Source organism: Camelus dromedarius, chromosome 11, assembly GCF_036321535.1.
Source record: "Camelus dromedarius isolate mCamDro1 chromosome 11, mCamDro1.pat, whole genome shotgun sequence".
NCBI lineage: Eukaryota > Metazoa > Chordata > Mammalia > Artiodactyla > Camelidae > Camelus > Camelus dromedarius.
In genome coordinates this window covers 8993658-9005532 of record NC_087446.1, presented here as the reverse complement: position 1 = coordinate 9005532, position 11875 = coordinate 8993658, and the positions used below count along the sequence as shown (strand labels likewise).

Below are 11875 nucleotides of genomic sequence, written 5' to 3'. Positions count from 1 at the left end.
ACATCTGGGACCTCAGGCTGTCCATGTGGATGCTTATTTTCCCATTCAGACCTTAGTGGAAACCAGAAGAATTTTCTTTGAAAATAACCAAAACAAACCCACCAGAATGTTGTGTTTTCAAATCAGGAAGCTTCGGGGTAACTGACATCATCCAAATAAGAAGGTTGACCTTTTGAACTAACCTGGCCCTCCCTGGCTTCTCTTCCCTGCCTGTGCCACCAAGATAAGCCCGGGAGAAGTCATCCTATACCGACACCGAGGCTAAGGACTTCCCCTCCCCCTTCCCTATCATTTGGATTAATCCATCCCTTGGTGTAGGGGGAACCCGTTAATTTCCTTGGCCTCAAAGACTCCAAAGTCCAGTAGGAGCTCTTTCCCCGAGACGTCCCGTCATGACCAGTCCCCCCATCTAAACCCTCCAACCATTCCCCCTTCCCCTCCTCAACAGCGGGTGTCTGCAAACAGCTCCGGGACCCTACCCTAATAGAGAGATGCCTTCATCATTCTGACCAGCTATAAACCCCTACTACCAGGGTATTGTTTAAATGAAGAGTGACGGGCCTCTTTGATTAGGGAATAAAAGCGGGTTTGTTGTGAGAGGGAGCTCAGAGCGCCAGTATCCCAGAATCTTAACCCAGGGCCCCTGCCAAGTGGTACCCTGCACGTGAGTAGCTCTGTCACAGACAAGGGGTCCCAGGAACTCTGGGGTCCCATCTGCTAGCCTCTGGACCCTAAAGCCTCTCTGAGCTCCCAAGACTCCCTACAGACGGTCGGGCCCCTTGTTTTCCTCATCTATACCTGCCAAGCAACACTGAAAAAGATGTATACATTTTAACAAAGACCTTGCATCTTCCCAGCAAAATGGCCGTGGTCCTGGCCTCGGCTCCCTGAACAACTCACACTTTTGGAGGATTAGTCACGACTCAAGGAACGCGACCCCATCCTAGATCCCCTTCCTTAGAGCCCCTTTTCCCCAAGCTCCCAAAGCTCTCAGGGCTTCTCCTCATCCCAGGGGCCCCCAAGACAGTAGTTAGAGCCTGCGGGGCAGCTCCTTCATTGAGGACGGCCCCCCTCATTGCCTTCAAGGAGCCCTGGGAGAGGGACTGGACCCCCCAGGCTGGGCCCTAGAGGTAGGGGCAGCGAGCTCTGCCTCTGATACCCTAAAACTCCTAGGCTGAGGGAGGACTATAAATGAATTCCCGGTTACGATATATGGGGGATGTGGGGGGTCTTTTAAGAGAGGAGGCGACTCGCGAGACCTCTCCTCATTCCCTCAGGGGACCCAGGCAGCATTCGGGGTTCGGCCTCAGGCGAGAACCTCAACAAAGAGGTCAGGGGGCGCGATGGGGGAGAGAAGACAGAAGAGGGGGAAGGGACAAAGTTTCAACGTGCCCTTCCAACTCTTCCAGGGAAAGTTTGCTCAGGGGCCTCATGGACAGAGAGAGGGTAGAGGTACGGGGGGCCCGGTGGTGGGATGACCCCCAAGAGGTGATCGGACCCCGGGGGAGCGACCCCTCCCCCCTGTCCCGGCTCGGCCCGGCTGGGAGTCGCCCGGCTCGGGGCCGCGTGTGTTAGTTGGGGCCGCTTTCCGGCCTCTCCGCCGGGCTGGGGGGACCCGCCGCGGGCCAGGAGCGGGGTCCCCGGTAGCCCCAGGGGGGAGCTTTGCTACGAGGGGTTTCCCGCACCCGGGCTCCACGGCCCCGCGGAGCCAGCCCCCCGCAAAGGGGAAATGTGCCGGCGCGCCAGCGGTCCTCGGCTCCGTTTGGGGCGCGTGGCGGGCGCGGGGAGCGGCGGCCGGGTCGGCGGGGCGCCCGGCGGGAGAGCCCAGGGAGCCAGGCAGCGGCCCCGGGCGGCGGCGGGGGGCGGGAAGGCCGGGGCTCGGGGGAAAGGTCGGATTTGCTCGGCGGAAGAAACACAGATGGCGGCGGCGCGGCGCCATTCCGGGCCGGGAGCAGGCAGCCAGCAGCCCTGTCCTCACCGCGGTCCGCCCGCCGCCGCTAAATACCCGGATGCGCCGCCCGAGCGCCAGACGCGGAGCTGGGAAAAGGGAGGCAGAGGAGGCGGAGGCGGAGGCAGAGCCGGGCGCCGAGGACGACCGACAGACCAGCGGGGCTGGGCCACGCAGACCCGGCCCAGCGAGTTTCCCTGCGACCCGAGCCAGGTCCCCGAAAGCCAGCCTCCGGACTGGCCTGGGAGTCAAGGGCGCCAGAGCAGATCCCGAATCAGGCTTTCCTCGGCTTCCGACGAGGGCTGGCCCTTTGGAAGGCGCCTTCTTCAACGGCAGGACCAGTCAGGCCACCATGACCGAGAACTCCACGTCCACTCCTGCGGCCAAGCCCAAGCGGGCCAAGGCCTCCAAGAAGTCCACAGACCACCCCAAGTATTCAGACATGATCGTGGCTGCCATCCAGGCGGAGAAGAACCGCGCTGGCTCCTCGCGCCAGTCCATCCAGAAGTACATCAAGAGCCACTACAAGGTGGGTGAGAACGCTGACTCCCAAATCAAGTTGTCCATCAAGCGCTTGGTCACCACTGGAGTCCTCAAGCAGACCAAAGGGGTGGGTGCCTCAGGGTCTTTCCGTCTGGCCAAGAGCGATGAGCCCAAGAGGTCAGTGGCCTTCAAGAAGACGAAGAAGGAAGTCAAGAAGGTGGCCACGCCAAAGAAGGCAGCCAAGCCCAAGAAGGCCGCCTCCAAAGCCCCAAGCAAGAAGCCCAAAGCTACTCCAGTCAAGAAGGCCAAGAAGAAGCCAGCTGCCACGCCCAAGAAAACCAAAAAACCCAAGACTGTCAAAGCCAAGCCAGTCAAGGCTTCCAAGCCTAAGAAGGCGAAACCAGTGAAGCCCAAAGCTAAGTCCAGTGCCAAGAGGGCCGGCAAGAAGAAGTGACAATGAGGCTTTTCTTGTGGACACTCCTGCCTGTCTCCTATTTTCTGTAAATACTTTTCTCCTTTCTTTTCTCTTGATCCTCATCTGCAGCCCGTTGCCCCTTTCTATTCTGACTTTATGAAGAGACAATTTGGATTCCTCAGAAATTAGGAAATAGTTCTTTTTTCTTTAACCAATCATGCAAGGACAGCAACAAGAGATCTTATCTCTGTAAAGATGAGAATGTACCTATTTTGTTTTGTTAATTTGTTATTAATCTACTTATGGGTTTGAGGATTTGGGTGGGTTTGTGTGTTTTGTTTAATTGGATGGTTGGTTCACTCTGAAGGTAAAAGTCGGGGAAGAATGGGCAAGGCAGCTTGTTGTGGCTAGGTGCAAGGGAGCCCAGGAATTGTGAGGTTTGTAGGGGTACCTATGAGGCAAGTGAGCTTTAAGTTGAACACCCCTTGTGAGAGTTTCAGAACCTTGGCGTAGAGAAGAGGGGTAGCAGCAGCTGGATGGCAAAGGAGGGAGGTAGGAAAAAACCTTCTTTGGACTGACTTCCACCTCCCAGTGGTGAGCAGTGGGGCATCCAAATCCAGTTTCCTTCTCACTTCAGTCAGTCTGCCCCTGTGGCCTCCCTTTTGTCCTAGGGAAGGGGAGGGGGTCCAAGTTACAGCTGGCCCAAGAAGCTGTGGCTTCTCTGTCAGTTGGAAACTAGCCATTGGGGAATCTCGGGCTTTGAAAAGTCTCCTGTTAAAGGGCAGTGGAAACTTTGGGGGGAGGGTGGGGAGTCAGTCAGCCAAGTGCCTCAGTGTGCCCTCCTGAAACTTGGGTTTTTCCACACAATTGGATTGTATCCTAGGAGGACTTTCTTTCCTTTCCCCCCTTATTTTTGGTGCCTCCTGTACAGAGGTGGCTCTGCTTGGTGGTCTGGTGGGGCTCCAGCCCTGCCACCCGCCACTTAAAAACCTCCCGACCTCTATACTTCTGAGTCTTTTGTAAGTAGTTATAGATGGGGAAGGAGGGTGGGGGCGGGGAGTGGACAGTAAGACATACTTCAGTCGACTTTGAATTGCTAAGTAGTTTTACAGAGCTAGCTAGGTCTGTGTGTATGTTTGTGCATATGTATATATACATATCTAGGGCTAGTACTTACTTTTCACACCCGGGAGCTGGGAGAAAAAAACCTGTACAGTCTTTTCCCTTTTTTTTTTTTTTTTAATAAAATAGGAAAACGCTCATTTGCGCCCCCCCCTCCCCTTTATTTTTAAACAAGTGTTATTTGTGCCGGGAAGAATTTGCTGTCTTTGTAATTTTAAAACTTTAAAATAAAATTGGAAAAGGAAAAAAAAACCTGAGCGGTGAGTTTTTCCTCACTTCTAAGATTGAAGGAAAATGTGGAGCAAGTGAATGGGCGCGCAGTGGGGGAAATCTGGGGGCGTTTGCACCTGAGAACGGGAGGATGCCAAGAGCTCGCCAGAACCCCGGAAACCCTAGGGTTGGAGCGTACGGAACGTACCTCAGCCTCCTTCTAGGCGGCTGCCTAGAAAGGAGTCCAGGAGCCCAGAGGGCATACCCTTCCCTTCGGAGAGGTGTTTGTAGGCATGGCCTGGGAATGGGAGGTGGGGGAGTCTGATGGGCTGGGCCTTGACGAGCCTTCCTATGTCGGGTCGCCTCCCCTTCCCCCACACGGAGAGTTCCAGTCTCAATTTACAGATCAATCCACTTTCGTCCTCTGCGGATCCCGCCAGGCCCCGCCCGCCCATCCCTGGGTCCGCCTACCCTGCTCCTTTAGCTGGGACCCCTCTCCCTCCGATTGGCTGTCAGAGCCCGGCCCCCGCCACGTGATCAGGTCCCGGCCGCACTGCGCACGGTCCAGAGCGGGTTCGGGAGAGATGGGGCCTACGTGGGCTGGCCGCGTCCTCCGCGCTGCGCTCTCCCAGGCCCCCCGCGGCCGCCGCGCGCAGTCCGCGCTGGCTCAGCTGCGTGGCATTCTGGAGGAGGAGCTGGAAGGCATCCGCGGGGCTGGTACCTGGAAAAGCGAGCGAGTCATCACGTCCCGTCAGGGGCCGCGCATCCACGTGGACGGCGTCTCCGGAGGTAACTCCCCATCCTGGGAATCGTCAGACCTGACCGGGTGTTCAAGGGACATTCTGAGGCATGCGCTGGAATTGAGGTCCTGGAGGCAGTGGGCTGGCGGGAGCAGCTGCACACGTAGCCACTGGACCCTTTCCCATCTATCAGGCAGACTTGCCGACTTCCCACAGTTAACTCTAACCTGGTTAGACTCGTTTCCACGGAGGGAGGTAATTTGCCCTTGAAGACTTTTTTGGCTCAACGAACAGGGCTGGATCGAAACCCAACTCTGAGAACGTGAGAGAAAAATAGAGAGACACGCAGCTGGCTCCCACCATATGGCTTCAAGGAAGGGTGGTGGGAAGGCAGCAGCAAGAAATCCTGCATTTCTGGAGTGGCTGCTTTGTTCAGGCTTCTACTAATTGCTGCATGTGGAGTCCTACAAACCCCGGAATGTAGGAGTGACTAATCCCATTTGCAGAGAAGCCGAGGCTCAGAGATGTGAAGTGGCTTGCCCGAGAGTCTCCACCTAGCTGGAGGCAGAGCCAGACTTTGGTCTAGTTCTTCCGGCGTATTGGAGCTGGAAGGTCAGCCAACTGTCTGTAGATGCCAACTCTCTGGCCAAAATCACAGTGAGCAAGGCACTTGAGGGCTGCTGCAGAAGTCACGTTATGAACTGGCCTACCAGGCCTCCCTGTTTCTGTCTCACTGCCCATGTTGTCTGTGCCAGGCCCCAGGTGGGTGCTGGTTACAAACAGCCCCCAAACCTGCCTTCTACCCAGGACATAAGCATAAGGCCTCAGTGCAGCTGTGCTCATTTGTAAAACAGAGGTGCCAGGAAGTCCCTACCTTCCCCCAGGGAGCTTGGAGCAGATCAGAAGATGGGAAACTGAGAAGAAACCCAGATTCTCATCCTGTTTTTGCCTCTTCCAAGCTGAGTAAACTTCTAGATCCTTAGTTTCCTCTTCAGGTTAGCTGTGTTAACTTTGGGCTTTAGAACTCGGGTTAAGGTCTCAGAGGCTGGGCATGCAGTTCTGTACCAAGCAGCAAAGTCAACTGTGTGGAGTCTGGGGACCAGGGTGGGTCTCTGGCCTAGCCCTGTTCTTTTACCCACGAGGAAACCAGGGCACAAATGAGGAGTTGCTGGTGGTCTTCAGTGACATGAGAAGTCAGTGTGGCAGGGCTGGGTTCCTCTTTGGGTGAAGTGTGATGCAAAGTCAGAGTTTAAACTTATCTTCAAGGCTCTGCTCTGAATCCTTCCCTGACCCTCCCCCTCCTGTAGCTGTTGGATTCGGTGCTTCCTAGGGGCTCTCGGCTCCCCATCGTGGCTTCTGCCCCAGAATGGATCATATTGTGTGGTTGTTGCCTTTCCAAGGATGAATCCAAATTCATTTCCTCTCTGAGTCCCCAGGGCCTGGCACTGACACCTTTCCAAGCCCTTCTTTGCCTTGAGCTGCTGTGTCTGTCCCCTGTCCTCCACCTCAGGAATCCTTAACTTCTGTGCCAACAACTACCTGGGCCTGAGCAGTCACCCGGAGGTGATCCAGGCAGGTCTGCAGGCCCTGAAGGAGTTTGGAGCCGGCCTTAGCTCTGTCCGCTTCATCTGTGGGACCCAGGTACACGTGGGTGTGTCCAGGCCAGTGGGAGTGGGGGCAGTGTGAGAAGGGGGATGGTCTCCCAGCTTTGGGCACTGACCCCAGATGTCGCTTCCACAGTCACCAGGGCTAGCTTAGCCAGATCAGCCATCCCAGAACTCTGGCCCCACTCTTAACCCCAGAGTGGTCCACCAGAAAGGGTGGGTTCAGGCTTCTATTTTGCTCTGGAGCCTTGGGCAGGAAACTTTACCTCTCTGAACATCCATTTCCCCCCTTGCAGAACAGAGCTCCTTCTCCTGTTACTCTTCGGGAAAGGAAGAATAGAAGGCAGGGATTGAGATGGAGGGTTCTGGACATATTCAGCCTGAGCTTGGTTCCCAACACCACCATTTATTGGCTCTGTTACTGTGGGCAAGTGTCTTAACTTCTCTGTGCCTTAATGCCTTCATTGGTAAAGTGGGGATAATAGTACTTGATCAGATTATCCCAAATGAGAGAGTTAAATTAAAGAGTGAATACATGGAAAGATGGTTCGAGCAGTGCCTAGCACATAGTAGTGCTCAATGAATGTTGGTTATTAATTTTATTTTGTAAATTTCATAAAAATGAACTTTTATAAACATGAAACTATAGCTTACTGTGTATCAGGTGCTGTTTTAAGAACATTATGAATATTAATTCATTAATGCTAATAATAATCCCAAGTGATAAATACTATTCTTATCCTTGTTATAGAGATGAAGGCACTGAGGCTCAGAGAAGTTAAATGACTGGCCCAAGGGCACACAGCCTATTGTGGTAGAATTTGAACCCAGATGGTCTGATTCAAGAGTGGGTGCTTTTGATTCCCTGTAATTATTTTTATCTGTCCTCTTAGAAAAGTGAAGGTGAAATGAATGTCAGAGGCAGAACTCCTGACTCCCAGCCAGGGTACTTTAGACCGGACAGCTTTCAAATCTAAGAATTTGAGCCTCCTCCCCGCCCCCAAAAAAACATGTGAGACCCGAGTGAACCTAGAGTTACTTTTGTAATCTTCTTTGCCGTTAAGCAACCGAAAAAGGAACTCAGTGTGCTATCAGGAAGACATTAGCACCCATAATTCTACCATCAGACTCCCACTGTGAAATGAAGACCCAACCCAGAAGGGGCACCTAGTAGGCCCCTAATTCCTCAGTAGGAACCATCTGCCAGATTCTTGTTGGCTCTGGTGAACCCTTGCTCTGGTGGTGCAAAAAACAAGGAAGAGGATCTATTTGTGGCCCTAAGCCTGTCCCCATGACTTGTCCCAAGTGGCCCCATAGGCATTAACACCTGTTTCACTTGCTTACTTCAGAGTATCCACAAGGATCTAGAAGCAAAGATAGCCCGCTTCCACCAGCGGGAGGATGCCATCCTGTATCCCAGCTGTTTTGATGCCAATGCTGGCCTCTTTGAGGTATGTGAGGCCACGGGTGGGAGCTGGTGAGGACTGCCCGGCTGTGGAAGGCTTGGGAGTGAGCAGTCAGGAGAACTGGGCAGGATGTCAGTGCCATGCCTAGAGGCCCCAATGCCCACTTCTTCTGGAGGTTAAGTTAGGGCCAGCAGGTCTCCAGGAGGAATCCTGGGACTTACAAAGAGGTCAGCTTCCAGGGCATTTGCAGGGTAACCTATATCAGCTGAAAGGCTGAGACACTATTAGGGGCCAGGCATTCACCAGACATGTTCTCACCTGCTTTCACTAGAGCAAGGCCCCTGGTTCAGCCCAGTCCTGTGGCTCTGGGGACCCAGACAGAGGCAGAGGGCTCCTTGCCTCCCTGCCCAGAAGAATGCCCTGGGAGGCAGTGAAATATTGATTCGGGGCAGTCCTGAGGAATAAGGGAGAAGCCCAAGGTGGTTGGGTGATGGCTCTACTCTTAATGCCTTCCTCCAGGCCCTGCTGACCCCACAGGATGCAGTCCTGTCGGATGAGCTGAACCATGCCTCCATCATTGATGGCATCCGTCTGTGCAAGGCCCACAAGTACCGCTACCGCCACCTGGATATGGCTGATCTGGAGGCCAAGCTGCAGGAGGCCCAGGTGGGGCAAGGCCTAGTGGTTCTAGGGACAAGGACTGGGCTTATCCCCAGCCTCCCCGCAGCGAAGGAAGCAAGGCTTGCAGAGGCCGACTCCTCACAGGCAAACAGCCTGAAAGTTCGAAACAGTCATGATTTGAACCCAGATCCTCAGACCCAAAGCTTTATTCCATTACACAATGCTGCCATGAGTTTTAGTAAGCACCTTATATGTGGCAGGCCCCTGCTAGGCGTAAGGGTGGGATGAGCTTATGGACAGAACTGGCCCCACTCCACCCTGTCCTCTGGGAGGGGAGACTGAGAGCATTCTCACCGCCCAGTGCAGTGTGGCTCCAGACTGCCCTGGAAGAGAAGGATAAGGCTCTGAGAGGCCCAGAATGGGGAGAGGATGTACCAGCCCCAGCACGGTGGTGGCTATGTGCTCACCTCTGTGCTGGGCACTGGGCAGCCCGAGCCCTTATAGCCCCGAGCAGCACAGAGAGTGGATGGTTTGGCCCAGTTTGTGATTCCAGCCACCACCTGTCTGTGTCTTCCCTGCAGAAGCATCGGCTGCGTCTGGTGGCCACTGATGGGGCCTTTTCCATGGACGGTGACATCGCGCCCCTACAGGAGATCTGCCACCTTGCCTCTCAATATGGTGCCTTGGTCTTTGTGGATGAATGCCACGCCACTGGCTTCTTGGGGGCCACAGGACGGTGGGAACACACGGCACCTGAGACCTTGGGTTGGACTTCTAAGGGTGGGTGGGAAACCCGGAGGCCAGCCCCCAAGCCCAACCCATGATTTTGGGCGCTCAGGTGGCCAGTGGTGGAAGTGGCAGCTTCCCTTGCAGGGGCACGGATGAGCTACTGGGCGTGATGGACCAGGTCACCATTATCAACTCCACACTGGGGAAGGCTCTGGGCGGAGCATCAGGTGCCTGCAGGCTCTTGGGCCCCTGGGCTCCCCTTACCCCCATGCAGGGCCCTGGAGGGGTCCCAGGGAAGGTGGTGGGGAGACCAGGGGCTGCAGGGAAGAAGACAGCATGGACTATGCTGTCAGGAGGGGCCTGGGGGGAGGCTCTGGCTCCTGGCCTGACTGCCACCAACCACCCCTGTCCCCACCTTTGCCCTTGTTCTCAGGGGGCTACACGACAGGGCCCAGGGCCCTGGTGTCCCTGCTACGGCAGCGTGCCCGGCCCTACCTCTTCTCCAACAGCCTGCCACCTGCTGTTGTCGGCTCTGCCTCCAAGGCCCTGGACCTGCTCATGGAGAGCAATGCCATTGTCCAGTCTATGGCGGCCAAGACCCAGCGGTGCGGTCCCTGGCGGGGTGGGGCAGGCTGGGGCGGAGGAGCTGGTGAGGGTCTGCCTCTTTGCCTGCGCTGGCCAGTGGCTGCCTGTGTATGGGTTCTGTCTCTGTCCACAGCATGTCCCCAGTGGGTTGCATGGGGACTCAGCTCTCTTAGCCGAGGGCTGCCTACTTGCCACCTCCCTCTTCCCTCTATCTGTCTCTGCCTCTTCTTTCCATTTCCTGGTGCATTTCTCTGCCAATGACCCTGTGTCTCCCCCTCTGCAATCCTGTCTTTTGCCTCCCTTTTTGGTCTGCCCGTTCCTCTTCCTGGCTCCCCATCTGCCTCTGAGGGTCTGCATCTCTGTTTTTGTTGGTCCCTCCTGCAGACTTGGCCACAAACCTTGGGTCACATGCCCATCAGAGCTGGTATGACTGCTCCACAGCCCCCTAGCTCCCTGTGACACCCAGCTTGTGCCCACAGATTCCGCAGTAAGATGGAGGCTGCTGGCTTCACCATCTCGGGAGCCAATCACCCCATCTGCCCTGTGATGCTGGGTGACGCTCGGCTGGCCTCTTGCATGGCGGATGACATGCTAAAGAGAGGTGAGAGGGCCGGGATGTGAGGGGCCAAAAAAAAAGACAGAACCCCTAGACTGTGACTACCCTCCTTCCCCCCACCCTCCTACCCCTGTTAGACCAGCTGTCTGTCCGAGCCGAAAACCGCAGGCCATGAGGCATGTCTGAGAGACCTTGGGCAGCTCCCTTTCCCTCTGTGGCCCTCAGAAAAAAAGTAGGAGATGTTAGTCATGCCCCAAAGCCTGTCGGGCTCTGGTGAGCCCCGGATTGGCCCTCTCTCCCCACCCAGGCATCTTTGTCATCGGGTTCAGCTACCCCGTGGTCCCCAAGGGTAAGGCCCGGATCCGGGTACAGATCTCCGCGGTGCACAGCGAGGAGGACATCGACCGCTGCGTGGAGGCCTTCGTGGAGGTGGGGCGGCTGCACGGGGCACTGCCTTGAGTCCTGGGCAGTGACAAGTGGAGCCAAGGGCTCCGCAGTGACAAAGGGGGCCTCTTTGTGACAAAGAGGCTCTGACAAAGTCCTGGGGCCAGGCTGGGGTGAGCCTGTACTTGTGGCCATGAGTGTGAAGCAACAGTGTGGAAACGGGCTATGACGTGTTGGTCTGCTTTATTCTCTCGGAGCAGACCCTGTCCTGTGGCTGGTGGAAGAATCAGTCAGGAGCTGGGGCAGTAGAGGCAGGGGCCCCCATTGGGCTCAGTTGGATTCTGTGCTGCTGTAGAGGGCAGCCGAGGAGCAGCCCTGCAGGCCCCTTCCCACACCCTCCCCCCCAACTCTGCAGCCTCCAGAGTCTAGCCTTGGTGAACACCTCGTCCTCTGCTCCCCATCCAAAGGATGGCCCACAGCTGCCCAGATGAGAAGGGGCTGGGCACCCAAACCCATGTTTGAGAGAAGCAAAGGATTGAGCCCTAAAGGAGAGAATGTCACTTCTGGACAGTCCCCTGACAGCTTGGAACCATGTGTTCTTGCCCACTTTGTCCCTGCCTCTGTGGCCTTGGGACAGACCCCATCCCCTGCATGTGCCTCTGTTTACCCCGCTGTGCCAAGAGTAGATGTTACGTTGGTACCTGGGGCCCTTCCATCTCTGTCTTCCCCAGACCTACTGGCCTGATGATCGGCCAACAGGGGGCGCAGCGAGCTCAGGCTCTGGCTGCTATGGCCCTGACGCGCCCCGCACCCGCATCCTTCCCCCCAACCTCCCCACCCTGACTTCTGGCCTTGGGCTGAGTGGTTTGTATGCTGCCCTGCAGGCAAGACCAGGAGGGCTGATTTGCTGCTGCCAAGGCGTCATCCCACGCTGGTTCCCCAGCAACAGCTCACTGCTCCCCTGCTGGAGATGACGATCCCCTTCCCTGGCTCTTCTCTCTCCATTGCCCTCCCCATTCAGCCTTAGGGGCACCTGGTGTTTTAAGTCACAGCAGCTCCAGCCTCAGTGTGG

At 56.0% G+C, this 11875-nt stretch overlaps 2 protein-coding genes across 2 annotated transcripts; both read left to right on the top strand.

Moving 5' to 3' along the window:
• The first annotated feature begins 2016 nt into the window (after positions 1–2016).
• Positions 2017–4094, top strand: LOC105091965 (histone H1.0). The gene has a single exon (XM_010983601.3). It carries the CDS (start codon positions 2301–2303, stop codon positions 2883–2885), a length of 585 nt encoding a protein of 194 aa, XP_010981903.1. The 5' UTR covers positions 2017–2300; the 3' UTR covers positions 2886–4094.
• Positions 4095–4715: 621 nt separating this feature from the next.
• On the top strand, positions 4716–11027 carry GCAT (glycine C-acetyltransferase). Its single transcript, XM_010983600.3, has 9 exons — positions 4716–4967; positions 6429–6559; positions 7872–7973; positions 8448–8594; positions 9131–9285; positions 9423–9505; positions 9712–9883; positions 10343–10464; positions 10727–11027. Exons 1-9 carry the CDS (start codon positions 4763–4765, stop codon positions 10876–10878), a joined length of 1269 nt encoding a protein of 422 aa, XP_010981902.1. The 5' UTR covers positions 4716–4762; the 3' UTR covers positions 10879–11027.
• Positions 11028–11875: the final 848 nt, after the last annotated feature.

What these genes read in the sequence shown, in the direction of transcription:
- LOC105091965 (XM_010983601.3), top strand. Translation starts at nt 2,301, where the DNA reads ATGACCGAGAACTCCACGTCCACTCCTGCGGCCAAGCCCAAGCGGGCC.
- GCAT (XM_010983600.3), top strand. Translation starts at nt 4,763, where the DNA reads ATGGGGCCTACGTGGGCTGGCCGCGTCCTCCGCGCTGCGCTCTCCCAG. An exon ending in CCAAGCTGCAGGAGGCCCAG is followed by an intron (nt 8,595 to 9,130) that starts GTGGGGCAAGGC and finishes TCTTCCCTGCAG; the next exon opens with AAGCATCGGCTGCGTCTGGT. An exon ending in GGCTCTGGGCGGAGCATCAG is followed by an intron (nt 9,506 to 9,711) that starts GTGCCTGCAGGC and finishes CCTTGTTCTCAG; the next exon opens with GGGGCTACACGACAGGGCCC.